The 19,017-nt window shown below is 33.1% G+C and overlaps 1 protein-coding gene across 3 annotated transcripts in view; it reads right to left on the bottom strand.

Moving 5' to 3' along the window:
• ddr2a (discoidin domain receptor tyrosine kinase 2a) overlaps positions 1–19,017 on the bottom strand; it is a 72,081-nt gene that overhangs the window by 39,676 nt on the left and 13,388 nt on the right. For all 3 annotated transcript variants that reach the window (XM_056460120.1, XM_056460121.1, XM_056460118.1), the window contains exon 2: positions 5,644–5,751. In XM_056460120.1, coding sequence (XP_056316095.1) covers positions 5,644–5,749 — 106 coding nt within the window. In that variant the 5' untranslated portion in view covers positions 5,750–5,751. The remainder of the gene's footprint in view (positions 1–5,643; positions 5,752–19,017) is intronic.

Below are 19,017 nucleotides of genomic sequence, written 5' to 3' on the forward strand. Positions count from 1 at the left end.
CGCTTCTCAATTACTTTTAATTTGATGCGCTTGAGCTCAATCACTCTCACTGGCAGAACTGTGATAAAAACCAAACACTTTTGGTTGTGAGGAGGGGCTACTCTATGTCCTGCCCTCTCTTTATGTTTCAGTTGAGATTACGTCAAACATTGAATAAACAATGCACATTTCAAAGCACAGTTAACACAGTTAATTGATTATATTTTGAGCTGAAATTTTTTTACATTACACTTTTTTTAATATCTTGTTTAAATATGCAAATGAGGTCTCACTTAATTAAACAAGCTAATTTGCATACAATCAAAACATCAAATAAAGTCAGGTTTAAATTTCTTGGTTCTTTGTGAACCACCAGAAAATAAATGAATTTTAATAACTTTTTGTTGATAAAAATGTAGCATTTTTTAGGCAAATGTCTGAACAAATCCCTCTTCAAAAACCTTATGATATGAACAAAACCAGGGCTTCATTTGTGCTGTAACCTCTGAACTCTGATCCAGCACCTCATTTTACCGATCCACCTCCTCACATGCACCAACGTTCTTTACTTTCTTTACTATCCCCGCCCGCTGCTAACCCCAGCCATAACACACCTAAATCCCCCAACACACCACCCTCTGCTCTTTACTTTCGTCCGCAACCCCCCTTACCTCTCTTTATTTTCATCCACAACACAACCCCCCCCCCACCCCTCGCTCTCCGCGACACACTCCCTTCTCTGGTAACATGCCAGATATGTTACCCCGATCTGTCCGGGACCTTGCAATTTACAAATTAAACATTGAATAAAACTGGGAAATTTGAAATCGGCCAATAAACATATATAATAATTAAAACCTATAGACAAAACCTGAAAATCAGCCAGTTGACAAACTGAAAAACTGACAAAAGAAATACACAGTAAAAAATGCTGGGTTCCATACAATTCCTTCATGTTGTCCCAACACAAATAGGTTAAGTTAACTTCAAGAGTTCACACTAGTAACTAGCAAGTTTTGTTGAATAAAATAAGCAAACAATGTTATGAAATATGACAACAAGATACTGCGGTGCCAGAAACATGTATTATTGTCGGCTCAGTGAACGAGTCGTTCATAACAGATTCACTCACAACACAGATTACATCAAATTTAACAGGGAGGGTGGATTGTACTTTCCATGCACACAAACACTCGTTCTTTGTCATAATGTCCGTGCGGTCACTTGTCCATCAATGTAGAAAAGTGATGTAAAACTATAATTTTTTTAATTTAAAAAAATATTTGCATAATGACCACCAGGAAAACTCCCGATCATAGATATACGCATATTTGTGTATTTCTCTGGCTCTGGATGGCCACAGTCCTCCACTGCACCTTGGTCCTGCATTCATTTCAATGGAGCGCTACCCTGTACTAAAATGGCAGCTCTATTGACGCATTCCTTCCAATAGACAACAACAGGGTTGGTGACATCTAATGTAAATATCTATGTATGGAACTTAGGGTATTTATAGTGGTTTAGGAATCTTCTGATTGGTGAATCATGAATTGGATAATGTGGGAACAGCTGCAAGCAGTCATAAGCACGTGTCCTAGTCTTGAATAAACTTCACTTAGTTGAATTTACAAATGTAAGTGGATTGAACACAAATCAATTAAGCTGTTCCACAAACTACTTAAGAGCTGTGTTTATTCAGCTAATTTTAAATTAGTTTGAACAAGTAGGAAATGTTTTTGAGTGTATGCATTATGCATTTGATTAATAATTCTATCTTTATGAAAGGTCAAAATCTCAAAACTGATAGGTGCAAGATATACAAGTGTTTTTGTCTGTAGTGCCTCGTCTTATTGTAAGGCATGGATTTTATTCATGTGATGGACACATGATCAATGTAACAAAAGCACCTTGGCTAATCAAACTCCTCTGCTTCATAAAGGAACTCAGCCCAGTGCAGTACAAGAGCGCAGTGTGGTTTTCATCCTGGGGGATCCCAGCAGAAACAGCCTCTAGCCATGCTGGTATTAGCTGCTTTCCAGACTTTAGCTTTAGTCTCTACTGTACGGCTGCTCACCATGAGCTGGCTTCTGGTTTCCTTGTAAAATATAATTGAACCTCACATTGACATCACACTTTCCTCCCCACAAACCACCCATGCTAGAGAGAAAAAAAACTAGTTGAAAGACACAGATAAAAAAAAAGAAGCCATGAGAACCAGAAAGGAATCTGGGAATCTTCCAGACCTCAGTCTTACATTGATCACAACTACAAGACTGCTAGTTTCAGGCCTAGTCAAAAACAACAATGCGACTTGCAGCAATCTGACCTTATAAAATCGGGGATTGTGACCACATGATGTTAGTGGTTCCACAGTAACCGATTTCCATAGAGATTTGTCTCATAAATTGTCAAACACAGTTTTTGAGCTTAAACTCAGAGCAAATGTGTCAGCAATGTCCACATTACTGTAGGTGTTCAATTATTATGATATTGTTTAGAGTTATTTGTAACATTACACTGAGAATATCAACAAACCTGAAAGCTGCACAGTATTTAAGTCAAGTCATCATTGTTTAGCATTTATACCAGGAGTTTTCAATCATTTAGATCCATTTAAATCATTTAAATCGTTGTTGCCACACAACTCCGAAAATAATCAATTTTATGCGAGAGCCCACCATCCTGAAATGTAAAAGGCTTTTACAATTAAAAGACCCCCTTTGAAATTAAAGTTCTCTCAAGTGAGGTTTAACAGTAAAATAATAATACTTTTTTTGAACAGCTAAGGTCAATCGTAGTTAAATGATTAATAATACCAATTCAATTGGTTCAATGGTCCAAGTCACTGTTAGTCAATAATTGATCTAATCTTTTCTAGTTAAGCATTTAAGTTGCTCTTTAAACTGAATATTGTAAAAAAGAGAGAGGAAAATATTATGTATGTACCGCAATTATAGTAAAAGACAGCAAAATAAAATGTCATCCATTCATTAATTTTCTTTTCGGCTTAGTCCCTTTATTAATCAGGGGTCACCACAGCAGAATGAACCACCAACTTATCCAGCACATGTTTTACCAAGCGGATGCCCTTCCAGCTGCAACCTAACACTGGGAAACAATAAAATTTCAGAGGAGGACTAATAATGTTTTCTTCAACTGTATTTTATGTAAAAGAGCTAAATGATAATATGAAAATATGATTATAAATGGATCTAACTCTAAATGATAAATTAACATATATACATATTTTTACTCATAGGAATGTGTTTATTTGTCTTTTTTTTAAACTTCCCTGATGTATACAACACAATATTTTTTTCAAAGCAGCATCAGTTTTAAGCAATAGTTCAACTATTTACTCATTTAGCTGTTGAATTCATTAATTATAAAACAAGTGTTTTAACCCAACTCACTATTTACCCAAACTTAATTTGTCTATTTCTTATAACTTCATTTTCTAGTTGCCACAACTTATTTTTCTATTTCTTATAACTTCATTTTATCCCAACCTAATTTTTCTATTTCTTATAACTTCATTTGATCCCAAACAAATTTTTCTATTTCTTATAACTTCATTTTCTAGTTGCCACAACTTATTTTTCTATTTCTTATAACTTCATTTTCTAGTTGCCACAACTTATTTTTCTATTTCTTATAACTTCATTTTATCCCAACCTATTTTTTTTATTTCTTATAACTTCATTTTATCCCAACCTAATTTTTCTATTTCTTATAACTTCATTTTCTAGTTGCCACAACTTATTTTTTTCTAGTTACCCTAACTTAACTTTTGTATTGCATGCCGTTACTCCAACTTAATTTTCCTAGTTTTTGTAAATTCATTTTTTATAATTGCCCAAACTTAAATTGTTGTTCTTATAACTAATTTTTTTATAGTCATTGTTAATTAAAGTCAAGTTTACATGAACAAAGATTAAATGTTGCTGAATAAATGTGGTGTTCGTTGTTAGGTCATGTTATATAATCCATTAATAATCACATTAGTGTTTTGTGTAAGTAAACATTAACAATGATAAAGTAATGCTTAACGGATGCTTTTTTTATTGTTAATTAATTTGAACTAACCCAATAACTAATGTTAACTAATAACACCAAGTGTTGAGTAAAGTCTTGTAAACTTTGTAAATTGTAAAGTATTACCATTACTCTCCTGATTAATGCAATTGGTCACTCTTTACTTCTGTCTGTGGATGCTTATAAATACTGAAACAATAAAAGGTGTTTCAAACTGTTAGCAAACCATGATAGCTACAACCATCATCTTAGCTTGTTTGCATTTCAAGGGGGGAAAAACAGTCTGAATAAGTACAGTGTTTTATTATTCGAGGATCACTATAACCTCTTAAAAATAAAGGGTATATTGCCATTGGCTCCATAAAGAAAGTTTAACACTCAAGAAACCTTTTTATGCCAAAAAATTACTTTATAGTGCAAAAAGATTCCTTAAATTATTAAATGCTCCTTACACTATAACATTTTTTTTCAATGGCACCTTCATTTTTAATAGTGTATCTGTAAATGGTAATCTTTTATGAATTTAAGGAGTGGAAAGAGTGTCCTAGTCTTGAATTTCCAATCATAGCCAGGAAATGGCCTTTGCATAGCACTTCATCTTTTAAAACATGAGAATTGGGCCAAACATGTTTAAAGACAGGAAAAAATGAGCGCCCACATAAACTTTATAACCTGTAAATTCATGCAAAAGTACTGCTATGCACTTCTCAGTTGCCTCGAATCTGGCCATTCTAATAACTGACAAAACACATACAGGATATCCACCTTTTGATGGTCAATGCCCTTGTAGCTCCAACTGAGGTTGATTGTCAAAAAACATTAAAGAGATAGTACACACTTAAACAAAAATTTCCACACCATTTACTCACACTCAAGAGGTTCTAAACTTTTATCTACTCCCTTTCATTATGTTCATGGCTGTTTTTGCCCCATTGACTTCCATTATAATGACGTTTTTGATTGCAAAGCATTGACAGCAAATAATCATGCATTCTTGATTGCTGATATTTTTCCCTGTTGGGAAGAGGTAAAACTTTAGATTTTTACTGTTGATCATCAGTTTGCAGCATTAACCCTTTAGATAGGCCTGTGCAGAAAATGTTTCTTTTATATGGAGTTATATGGAGTAAAACAGCAGATTATAGTGTGCATGAATAAATACACTCACCATGTTTACTAAGGTCTGAGAGCTGAGCTATTTGTTTTTTATTTTCCCATTCATAAGGTGCAAAGGATCAAGATTGCATGATTATTTGGTGTCAAGGATTTGCAATCAAAAATTGATTATAGTGGAAGTCAATGGGGCAAAAACAGCCACCAATATTACAGAAGGGTAGTCAACTTGCCCAGAGTGTACTGTTGAATTTCTGAATAATTTCAAAGAATTTCCCAAAATATGTCAAAATAAGATTTGCCACAAAACATCAGTCCATTTGCTCAAACAGAGAGAAAGTTGTGGCCATATTAAGACTCAAAATCAGTGGATTAAAACATCCCCAACAGTACATAAGGGTTAATCAAACGTTTGAACATATTTATCAGATAAATGACAAAATGACTGATAGATTTGTATTTTCATTACAGCTTTAGTCATTTAATCTCATATTTAAAAACAAAATAAACATCTACCTGGGTTTACTTGAGACTGGACAGCTCCTGATAGGTAAAGGAGGATCAGCAGTGGAAAGAGCATCTTCCAAAGCTGCTTCATCTCAGTCAGAGACGGGACGTTCATTCCTGGAAAATGAGACACACAGTTAGAGAAAACTCATGACTTCATTTTACCAGACATCCAGGAACTGCTGCTCTAACACAATTTGTCTTCAATGAAACCTGGATAAACTGTACCCGAACAACCCTTGAGCAGTTTTCAGCTGTGGTTTGATAGGATAATTCATTTATTATGTTCCAAATCTGCATGCATAAAATATTTTGAGGAATAAAGTAATTGGTTAATTATAAGGTTTTTTTTTGCCCCTCTTAACCCTTAAAAAAAAGAAAAAAGTGAAGTGATACAATTTGGGAAAGGCCAGCATTTTGAGTACATGCTAATGCACATTACTATTACCACTCACACCTTAAACATGAATGCCTTTAATCAATATACGAAACTAATATATAACTAATAATTTCTATACAAAAATATGCAAGCAGGACAACTGCATTCAAATAACTGGCCATAATTCATTCATTCAGTTTTGATTCTGCCAATACAGAAGAATACACCAAAGCCAAACTTAACAGGAAAACATAGCAAGGCAAGTTTATTTATATAGCACATTTCATACACAGTGGCAATTCAAAGTGCTTTACATAAACAAGAATAAAAGAGACAAGTGCTAGTGATATGGCCTTTATAAACTGCTCATTGGTGTTCTCATTTATGCATCTCTTTCTGACAGAGACAGATTCAATAGCTGGAGTGATCAATATATCAAAGAAAATACAGAAATGATCAGATAGTGCAACATCCTTAACAGCAGTCGATGAAATATGTAAACCCTTAGTTATAAGTAGATTAAGTGTGTCTGCGATTGTGTGTGGGTCTTTGAACATGCTGAGTCAGATCAAAAGTGTTCAAAACAGTCATCAGTTCTTTTCCAGCATTGATTTCTGGATTATCAATGTGAATATTAAAATATTAAAATAATAATTATATTAAAATTCAGAGGTTACTAATGATAACAGCTCTGTAAAATCATCAATAAAAGTTGGAGAATATTTTGGAGGTCTGTAGATAATGAGCAGTAAAATGCGTGGAGCATCTTTTAGTGCTACTCAGATATTCAAAAGACAAATAGTCACCAAATGACACTTGTTCACACTCATAGACATCTTTAAACAGGGCAGTGATGCCTCCACCTCTCCTATTAGCTCTGCAAACCCTCAAAAAAAAGTTTAAAAGGAGCTGTTTCATTCAGAACTGCTGCGTTACAATTGTCATCTAGCCAAATTTCATTTAAAAGCATAAAATCAAAGCAATTTGTGTTGATAAAATCATTGACTAAAAGTGATTTATTGTCAAGTGATAGGATGTTTAAAAGTGCTAACGTGACAGTTTAGCTGTTTTCGCTACAGTAGTCTCAGATTTACATTTAACATCTAGTTATTTTGCTACTTTGAGGCGATGGTTTTAATTTGGTCATTAAAGATGCAATAACTGCCTGCAGAGCATAATGGAATTTCCATATATTCATTATAGTGACGTGAGAACAGAAACAACTGTTGGTAAAACTTCATAAGGCCTTGCGGCTGCAGTTTAAAAGGAAAATTATACAAAGTCTCCAAGTTCAAAGAGAAAATACACTGTCTCTGGGTTTACTAAGTACTGACCATCAACATTTTTATGAAAGTCTGCTTTGTACATGCGGTAGTCAGCAAATACAAACACAATAAATCTAGCTAGCACATCTTAACATTCACATTTTTTTCAGCTTATAGATGCTTTGGCTAAATTGTGTTATAAAAAAAGAGGAAGAAAATGTGCAAATTCTAGTCTTGATTTTTATCTTTGTCTTTAAAAAAATTCTGAGAAATGAGATACTGCATTACATATAAGAGTACATCTTTTGAAGTCAGAATTATAAGCCCCCTTTGAATGTTTTTTCATTTTCAAATATTTCCCAAATGATTTTTAACAGAGCAAGGACATTTTCACAGTATGTCTGGTAATATTTTTTCTTCTGGAGAAAGTGTTGTTTTATTTCAGCTAGAATAAAAGCAGTTTTTAATGTTTTAAAAAACATTTTAAGGTCAAAATTATTAGCCCCTTTAAGCTATTTTATTTTCAGATTTTCTACAGAACAAACCAACCTTATATAATAATTTACCTAATTACCCTAACCTGCCTAGTTAACCTAATAAACCTATTTAAGCCTTTAAATGTCACTAAGCTGTATAGAAGTGTCCCGAAATACATCTAGTCAAGTATTATTTACTGTCATCATGGCAAAGATAAAAGAAATCAGTTATTAGAGATGAGTTATTAAAACTATTATGTTTAGAAATGTGTTGAAAAAGTCTTCTCTCCGTTAAACAGAAATTGGAGAAAAAAACAAAAACAAATGGGGGCTAATAATTCAGGGGGGTTAATATTTCTGACTTTAACAGTATATGCAAATATTCTGCAATACTGCTGAAGGACTGTGCATTTAAAACAGTACATAAAGATTAATGGAATAAAGGACTATTTAAGAGACAAGTGAACTTTATAAGCAGAGCAAGGGAAACGCATTATAATGTCACAAGAACAGATAACAAGACTCAGCAACAGTGTTTGTGTTTGAGCCATACTTATAGTCCATGAATCAGTCCTTGAGAACTTTCAGCTGTGGTAGTGTAATCAGTCATGATCTGGAACCGGTTGTGTGTGTTCTTGTAGTCCGTTTACCAGCAGATTTGTAGTCCTATGTGAGTGTAAATGTTTACCAGCGAACTCTAGTTGTTAAATCGCTGGTGATCATGACATACTTATAAAGAGTGTAATTTTGAATAAATAATTTATTGATTCATTAAAATTGATACCTTTTTATTAATTAGATTAGCTATTTATATAGCTAATTTAGCTGTTTGGCCTAAAACTGAAATGCAAAACATTAAAATGAATCCCACACTGTAAAAAAAATCCTGGTTGCCTAAATTATTTAAACTTATGAGTCCATTGAACTTACATTATGTTATACCAACTTAAAACAGAATGCATAACTTATAGAATTAAGTTAGAACATGATTAACGTAGCTTAATAAGTTACGATGACCTAAAAAAAAATGCTGTCAGGACTAACTTATAGCATTTAATTCTTTACAGTGCAGAAAACAGAATTTTGGGGAAAAAAAATTCCAGATTCATAGGGACTTACATGAAGAAATTACATTAAAATGTATTTCTGTTTACCATAAACATCCATACTTATATTTTCAATACAACAGAACTAATAACAAATACAAACTTAAACTGAAACACATTTTCATTAAATTGCAATTGGGTGTCTGAAAACATCCTAGTATATTCATTTAAAGTATTTAAAAATACCTCATCCCACAATGATACCTCTAAACCTTCTCATGAGTATACATATAAATACTTTACATATTTGCAAATTTAATGTAGTGTAAATTCAGTGGTGTAAAGTAAATTACAAATACTCAGATTACTGTAATTGAGTAGTTTTTTTCAGGAATTGTAATTTACCAAGTAGTTTTAAAAATGTATACTTTTACTTTCCCTTGAGTACATTTTTAGCACTGTATCTCCACTACTTTCCTTCAATCTGCAGTCACTATTTTATTTTTTTTCTGTCTATGGGGATTAGAAAAATCAGTCCTGTGATTCCTGTCCAATCAAATCATACATAGAAAGGGTGATCTATAATTGCAGCAAACTGTTTGGAAGCATTAAAAGTGTCCAAGAAGATGTCCAAAATCTTCACAAGCAACGACCATTTAGACTGCATGTGATGATGAGAAGATGACGGGTGTTTACTGTATGATGACCGAAATGGCCTTAAACTATAACTAAATGCACTATAGAATGTTACGTTTACACACATACACACACATACACACACATACACACACACACACACGCACGCACGCACGCACGCACACACACACACAATCACATAAGCTTTTTACAGTGTAATACTCACTACTTAAAAGGGCTAATTTTACTCATATTTGAGTATTTACAACAGATACGTTTACTCTACTTGCACAACATTTTTGGGCAAGTAATGGTACTTTTACTTGAGTATAATTTTTCAGTACTCTTTCCACCACTGTGTAAATTCAGTAAACAGGCTAGCTAGCTTTTGTTAGCGTAGCATAAATTCTAATACTTCTAGCAGCATTGAGTATTATACTGAGCATTATATTTTTGCAATTTGTGAATATATCATGATTTTTTTATTTATATAATCCAAAGAATCATGTGAAGTAAATTTCTGAACCAAATTTCTTAACTTTTATGTTAACAAAAATAATAAAAGTATTTAGTTACTGGTAAAACATATATGAACACAATGTAAACACAAACACTTCTAGCTACAAGTACATGCACGGTTGCTATCCAAAATTACATCTCAGTATAAAAACTGGCCACAAACGTGTTTATAACTGTTAGCCTAAATATAAGCTCATTTGGCTGAATGACAGAGAAGTCTGAACGTAATGTTATTGCTCTCTTGAGTTTTTGTTATGCCAAAGTTCTTGCTAAATATGTTTACAGGAATTGAGCATTTGAATTGGCTGATCATTCAAGCCTTTGTTTATCTATTTGCATAAAATATATTTCTTAACATCACAAAAACAACACTGACTAGGGGAAGTGGACGGTCTGACTGTGGGTCAGACGTTACCTCAGAAAGTGTGGAGGTGCCAGGATTAATGACCAGTTCAGTCAAAATAGCACTTCCCCTTTTAACCCCTTAAGTACTGGATGAATATTACACAACACGTATGCTTTTAATAACTGTTACCAATATAAAAGCTTAAGACACATGATTAGGGGCCTGTTATAATAGCACAGGGGTTTCAAATATATTATATACCATTGACAAGTTCATTATGTATGGGTTTTTATGTTAAAGGACTTAATCAGGTGATTATCCCATTTATTACACATGGTCATTTGCCAAAGTTCAGACACACTCTAAAAATTGTTTGCTGTTGTTGTTTGTTGATTTAAAATGAGCTGAAACAACCCAATTGTTGAGGTTTTTCGGGGGACAACTTAATTGTTAATTGTTTTATGCTCAGTCCAATTAAATTTGTAAAAGCTAATAAGTTAGCTTAATTCTTTTATGTTGTCAAAACATAAATTGATTGTGTGGAACCCAGCATCTTTTACAGTGCACATTAAAACTAGTAATGGTCTTGGTAGCACAGTTTTTGTCTACCAAGTAGTTTTTTGAGTTACAACTCATTAAATCTCCCCACTTTCAAGTCAGATGCAATATTTTGACAATAGCTACATTTCCATCCACCTATTTTTATGCACATTTTGGTTATTCGCATTAAAAAACAGTGGATGAAAATGCCAACATGTAAATAAGTTTTGAAAATGTGCATAAAAATATGCGCATAAGTTAGGATTAACTTTTTATTTGATAAGAAAAGATGCACATAAACTATGATAGAAAAACTTTTACCAAATATCAGTGTGCGCATCAAAAAAAGTCATGTGATTTTGTTATAAGAGATCATGTGATGATAAAGTGTGTGTGAATGGACAAACCAGCAGGCTGAGCACATTGTAAACTATACATATCTAATATCTAAAACATAAACATATCTAAAATGTTGTTTTGGTAATTCTAAAATGCTTTTGTCATTTCAGTATTAGTGTTATTATATTATTAATTACCTCCAGAACCATCAAGAGAGTCTGTGCTTTGTGTCTGATGCCTTCAAATACCACTACGTGTTCATTGCATGTCGGCATTGCCTTCTGAGGCACAAGTCATTTATTAAATAAGGAAAAGACTTCTCCTATCGCTGTAAATTCCATTTTTACTTTTGATATTTGGTGCCAGTTAATAAGGAAGCGGCACTTTTGTTCTCTTTGACTACTTGGATGGAAACGCTGCTTTATTCGCACATATTTTATGCGATTTTCCTGTTTTGCGCATAAATTTAATTCACATCTTTGGATGGAAACTAAGCCGTCCATTGATTGTTGTTCCCTTTCTGAACATTGAACAAGTTGGAAACATTGCCGTCTATGGAGGATGAGAAAGCTCTCAGATTGCCTCAAAATATCTTTATTTAATTATCAAATTATATGTTCTGAAGATGAACCAAAGACTCATGAGATTGGAATGACATGAGGATGAGCAATGAATAACATAATTTTCATTTTTGGGTAAACTAAGTCTTTTAAAGCAAATTTAGTTTTAATCTGCTGCATCAGTCTTACAAGACTAAGGCTAGCCAATGCTACAGGAAAATTAGCTTCAATTATAATGGAGAAAATGAGACGTACATTCTGGACTACAAACAAACGCAGGATTAGTCATTGGTTTTGACTATGCATTACTGCCATGACTCTTGGAATGTCTCAACACATGATTCATGATGGCTTATGTAACATAAAAGACAAATCAAAGTACAGAAATGATGCAGTTTTTATAAAACTCATTTGCTTTTCTTTTCCAAAGTTCTTTTCCATACAGTTAGAAGCAAATAAGCACTAAATAAGTTGGTTTATGAATCTTCAGCACGGTTTGGACATTGTGACAGAATTGAAAAGAGTCCATTTGTTTAGTATAACACATAAACAATTTTGCAAAACCACAAATCTCCACATATGTCTTTCTTATCTCACTATTTTCCTAAGTCCTTTTGAAGGAAACATACAGGTATATTTTAGAATTGAAACAGCAGCATGCACATTTGTCAAACTTATATAAGTTCGCTCTATGGTCTTTAACGCTGGAACAAAGTGACTTTGGGTCTCTGCTGGATGCTTTAAGAAGCCAAGAAAAGTCTTCATCTTCAGCCAAAAAAAACTCTCCTCACAGGACTGGGGTAGGACTGCCCTGTATACGAACATGTGCGATCTGCCTCTTCTGCCTCATTTATGGTGGAGCATTTCAAAGAGGTTTTAAAAGACCGTCAAAGGCCTCATAGGCTCATCATACAACGCTTCCTTTGGCAATTCACTACAGTAATAAAGCACACTAATCAGAGGAACTCCCCAAGGATATGATAATGTTTAACATATGACTAGCAGCATCCACACTTCATCTGTATTGCAGTATGGATCCAAAGTATTGCCACAAATAAAGCCTGGGATGCGCCAAGCCATCGTCAAAGAACTAATGGCGATGACAAGCGACTCGACTGTGTTGTCAACTCGTGACGGCTGTGTCTGACCGCATCTGGGCCTACATTCTGTGTTTACTTACATTCTGCATCTGCTAGAGAGGCTTTATTTTGATTTCTTATTTGCAGGGAGTATCTGTATTGCCATTTCATAAAGGTAATCCAGGAATAATGCTGCACACATTCAAATTGTAAGCAAAGCAGTGTTTATGGGCCATTTTCACACTACTTCCAACTTATCAAACAGGCACTCACTTGTGCAAATATGTCTAATAATCTCATAATCCATTTGCAAATAGTTAAGAAATGTGCCAAAATGACAGCCAGCTTCTTTGTGTTCCCTCTTGACATGTGTTGGTTGCTTAGACTGTCCGTTAATTTTTTGCTCTTTGTAGCTCAACAGCCACTCAGAGTGCTATCTTTCACCAACAACCGACACCAATTCTACTTGCAGAATTAAGGAAACTCCATGCAAGCCGAACAAGATGTGACACACTAAACACGCTAGCCAATCAGATGCTTAACGAGAGCCTGATGCTGCCAAAAGGCTGACTTGCAGCTTGGTGTGTCCCGGTTTTAAGGAGGAATGAATTTCATAGCTCCTCAAAAAGCAGGCATGCAGTACTTTATTAATATTGCATGAGCTGCATTCAATGCCACTGTGAGAAAAAAAATCAGTAAATAAAAACTAAACAGAACAAAATAGAAACCACAAAGCAAACAAAAAAATCTAAAATAAAACAAAACACAAACAGAAAGAATTAAACAAAACAAAAAACGTATACAAAACCAAGAGCTAGACCAAACAAAAACCAAAACCACAAAATACAAAAAAGCTACAATCAAATAAGAACACAACACAAACCAAACCAGACAAAAATCTCTGAAATCAAACAAAAGGTAAAAAATCTAACAAAAGAAGAAACAAAAACAAAGCAAAACAAATACAAATACAAACAAGAAAAAAGAAATCTAAAATAAAACAAGACAGAAAACACAAAGCAAACAAAAAAATCTAAAATAAAACAAAACAAAAGAGTTAGACCAAACAAAAACAAAACCACAAAATAAAAACAAACAACTACAATCAAATAAAAACAACAAACTCAAACCAAATAAAAAAAACCTCAAAAAATTAAACAAAAACTAAACACAAATTAAAATAATCAAACAAAAGAAGAAACAAAAATAAAGCTACAAAAAAATAATAAAACAAAACAGAAACCACAAAGGGAAAAAAATCTAAAATAAAACAAAACTAATCGAACAGAAAGCATTAAACAAAACAAAAATGCATACAAAACCAGGAACTAGACAAAACAAACTAAAACCACAAAATACAGAAAAAACTAGAATCAAATAGAAACAAAAAGTAAAACAACAAAAGAAACAAAAACAAAGCAAAACTAATATAAACAAACAAAAATGTATGTAAAACTAAACAAAATACAAACCAAACAGAAAGCATGAAACAAAACTAAGAGCTAGACAAAACAAAAACACAGAAAAACAACAACAAATAAAGGAAAAAGAAAAACACAAAACAAATTAGACAAAAACATCTGAAAACACACACACACACACACACACACACACGCACACACACACACACACACACACACACACACACACACACACACACACACACATATATATAATTATTATTATTTTTTTTAATGCCATGTCAGAATTAAAGGCTATTTTTATTACAAACACATTTCATTATTTAATTATCCAATTAAACCACAAACAAATAAATACATAAATTAGGTATGATTTATGAACGTTAAAACATGACAAAATTTCTAAAATATTTTCTGAAACCAAACAAAAGTAAAACACTAAAGAAAACAAGAAACAACAACAACAACAAAAATCTAAAAATAAAAACAAAACACAAAACAAACAGACAAAAAGTAACTGTTTAACAATCAATGAAAAACCCTGCAGTGCTTTTGTAGGGTTTAACAGCTCAGTAAGTGTTTTTGTAATGAGAAACACCTCAGCTCTTCCATTTTTAAAGTGGCCCTTATAAATGTGCTCTGTCTGTTTGGTTAACATGTGTGACTCTGCAAACCTCTGTGTGAACCCTCAGTCAGAGAGGACACCACACACAGGAAAGAACAGTCCTGACCTGAGTTACAGGACCCTCAATCACTCGCTGCACTGCATACCGGGGTTACAGCGCAGTGGGGAGACCATATTCTTCACTCAGGGCTTTACTGCCAGCATTTACCACAGTCACATTCCCTAGATCTAAACCTTTTTAACACTTCGTTAACTGTCAATCCCACACACATCTTTATCAGATTCACTGTAGATCATATCGCTGTATGTGTTTATTATTAAACTGTGTTGTTTGGTTGTATCCTTTAAAAATAGCAGCAGAAGGCATCATAGTTGGGTAAACTTAGAGCACAGTGAATGGGTGAGTACAATAAATAATTTTTGTACAACCCTATTTGCTGAAATAAAAAAAAAATGCCACAATAATGTTATCAAAGGAAAAAAAATAGTTTGAGACTGATGACCGCAGCCAGAGGAGAGAATAACGTCAAATTTACTCTCTGCCCCATAGATGCTGCATTAGAAACATCTCGCATAAGCGGTAATTTATTTTTTGTAATTTGACGCCAATATGATAAAATACATTCATAAATGCATATAAATGTTCATACGGTTGTTTTAAAAATCAAAATATTCAAATTTATTTACAAAGTTTTGTAAAAAGGTCCATTATCAGTTTGCGTATGTTGTGTTTTCCTTTAATTTATAGGTTGTGAATTGCATTATGGAACCTTGATCTCTGCTCTGTAGACTTTTGATGTTACAAATTCCACTCTTAGTAGTTTGAAATAATATAATGTATGAGAAATAATAGAGATAAATAAGTCTGTAAAATACCAGAAAATGTACTGGCAGTTTATTACAAAGTTTTTGTAGTGTAATAAACAACACCATCCCAGACAATATATCACGTTAAACGATTAAAAATGTAAATAAAACTCACTTTTTCCAACTGTTCAAGGTTAAAAGTTGTTGGAAGAAAGCTAAAGGTCCCATAATCCATTTTAAAAGCATAAATAAGTAGTTAAAAAATAATAAATAAAAACATGAATCACAAAACATGGAAAATTGCTAATTTACAAATGTTTTTACAGTGTATTTGAGAGTAATGATGCTAAATGAGAAGTTCTGAACCAAATTGCAATAAAAAAATTTCAATGCATCAATTGTTAAGATATTTTAATAACGGTTATAAAGAGGCAGCAAATACATGAAATTAAATGTGAAATGTTGAAGTCTATTTTCCTTTGGCTTACTCACTTTATTTATCAGGGGTCGCCACAGCGAAATGAACCACCAACTTATCCAGCATGTTTTACGCACCGGATGCCCTTCCAGTTGCAACCCAGCACTGGAAAACACCCATACACTCTCGCATTCTCACTCATACACCACTGGCCAATTTAGCTTATTCAATTCACCTATAGCACATGTCTTTGGACTGTTGGAGAAACAGGAGCACCTGGAGGAAACTCACACCAACACGGGGAGAACATGCAAACTCCACACACAAATAACAACTGACCCAGCCGCGACTCGAACCAGTGACCTTCTTGCTGTGAGGCGACAGTGCTAACCACTTAGCCACTGTATGGCCTAAAATAAAACAAAATAAATGTATTTTACAGAAATGTAATAATTGATTTAATTACATTTTTAATGAAATATTTGATATTAAAGGAATAATTCCATTAGTTTTTATTTTATTATTATTATTATTATTATTATTATTATTATTATTATTCAATAATTATATTATTATTTTGTTTTTTATCTGACTAACAAGTACTTTACGAATATGTAATATATTTAAAAATATATTTGAAATGTAACTTTAATATTTGGAATAAATACATTTTTAATAAATTAATAATTAATGAATTATTAAGCGCCACAAATTTGCATTTAACACGTTTCACTAAAATTTAATAATGTTAATTTAAAAAAACATGTAATGTTTTTAGAACATTTTCAATGAAATATATTAGAATAGAGGAAATATTGTTTTGTTTTCAATTGTAAAATTAACCTACTACTTCAGTAGTGGTGGAAAGAGTACTGAAAAATCATACTCAAGTAAAAGTACCATTCCTTGCCCAAAAACAAAGCACAAGTAGAGTAAAAGTATCTGTTGTGAATATTACCTAAAGTATGAGTACAAAGTAGCCCCTTTAAAAGGACTCAAAACTAGTAAGTAGTTGGTGCATGAAAGTCTGATGCGTTTACATGCAATTTGTGCAGGGATGTGTAAACGTAACATTCTGTAGTGCAGTTAGTTATTGTTTAAGGCGTTTGACGATTTCAGTCACTATACAGTAAGCATCAGTCATCTTCTCAATGACGTGCATCTAAACAGTCTCTTGGTCATTGATTGTAAAGATTTTGGACATCTTCTTGGACACTTTTAATGCTTCCAAGCAGTTTGCTGCATTTATAAAGCGCACATGTCTTTAAGTTGTTTAATATGATTTAGTTTCTATGTGCGGTTTGATTGGACAACAATCACAGGACTGGTTATTCTACTTCAGCAAATCCCCATAGACAAGAAAAATAGTGACTGCAGATTGGAGGAAAGTAGTGGAGTAAAAGTAAGGGGTAAAATGTACTCAATGGAGAGTCAAAGTATACATTTTTAAAACTACTTAGTAAATTACAATTCATGAAAAAAATGACTCAATTACATTATTTGAGTATTTGTAATTTGTTATTTTACACAGCTGTTCACCAGTAACCTTTAACAACAACAACTAAATAAATTATACATAATAAATACATTGTAAATTATATTTCACTTACTTAAAAATATATGAAACAAAATAGTCAGTATTTAGTTCATGTTTTTAGACACATTAAACATACACTGAAAATCCCATCATTTTTCATTTTCTTTTCATTTCGTTTGGAGTTCATTACTCTCAGTTTTTTAATGTCCTCCACTACTCCTGCCCTGCACAGAAACATGCGGTGACTTACAGCCTTTTCATTTTATGGGCTTCATGCTAAAACACACTTCAGGCAGAGTGTGAACAGAGCGGATGATCTCAGCCACAGTGAGACTGAAGCAAACATATGGAAATACTGGAGAGCTGCTTCTGAAACCCTCATATGTGCTCCACACACACGCATTCACTGCATAACATACAATTAAAGGGCCAGTGCTGTTTGAAACTGGCAGCAGCCCAAAGAGGCCATTCCTCGTGTCACGTTTCATGCGCTTCACACTGACTGATTCTGTAAAGAGCCAGATGAGAATAATTGAAGGAGACGTGGCCAGTAATAGGAGATTCATCTCTAAACGCTGTCGTGTGTGTTGTGTGCTGCATTATAAAGCTGTCAGTGTCATGGTTCAATCACTTGAGGCAATAAAGTGGCCAAATATTTCACAATATTAACATTTTTAAAACCGAGACGGGCATAAACAGTATTTTCATGCAAGTCAGATTTGAGATTTTGGCTTTTTTATAGTGTTTTTGTTTCTTCCTAATAAAGAAAACCTCCAAAATACTACTTTTTGTACCCTTTATCATTCTGTGCCACTCGATTTCAATTAAAATTCATATTTTTAAAGGCTGGCTTCTTCAAAGGAGGTTTTCTCCAGCACTGAGCCATAAATCTTAACTTCAGAGGCACTTACAACAAACTTTAGAATTTTATTCATGTCAGTATTTTGAAGGCTTTGCTTAAAGATTTTTACATACATAAAATGCCTGATTATTCTGCAACAAAACTGTTGGCTCTTCACAGTACTTTCTGTATTATGAAATTATACAAATATATAGCCAAAATCCCCCTTTTGCTCGAATTTGCCAAAAAAGTTTGAACCTGACTTCATCCAGTTTTCAGATTTTTGTGCTAAAAATGAATTCAAATTACGTACATTTAATCAAGTCGTGCCTGATTTGTATATTTAAACATCTCAGATCATTTTTAATACAACAAATGTTTGCTATTTTTAATGTTTTCTGTCAACAAGCACAGTGACAACATTAGTTATCATTTATCCCATTCACCGTTAGTGCCTTACCTTAAGGCTTAAGTTTACTTTGGTAATATTAACAAACATTGTACAAGCATTCATTAAAATAAAGTGTTAGTAAAATGCTAAAATTTCTA

Source organism: Danio aesculapii, chromosome 6, assembly GCF_903798145.1.
Source record: "Danio aesculapii chromosome 6, fDanAes4.1, whole genome shotgun sequence".
In the NCBI taxonomy this organism is placed as follows: domain Eukaryota; kingdom Metazoa; phylum Chordata; class Actinopteri; order Cypriniformes; family Danionidae; genus Danio; species Danio aesculapii.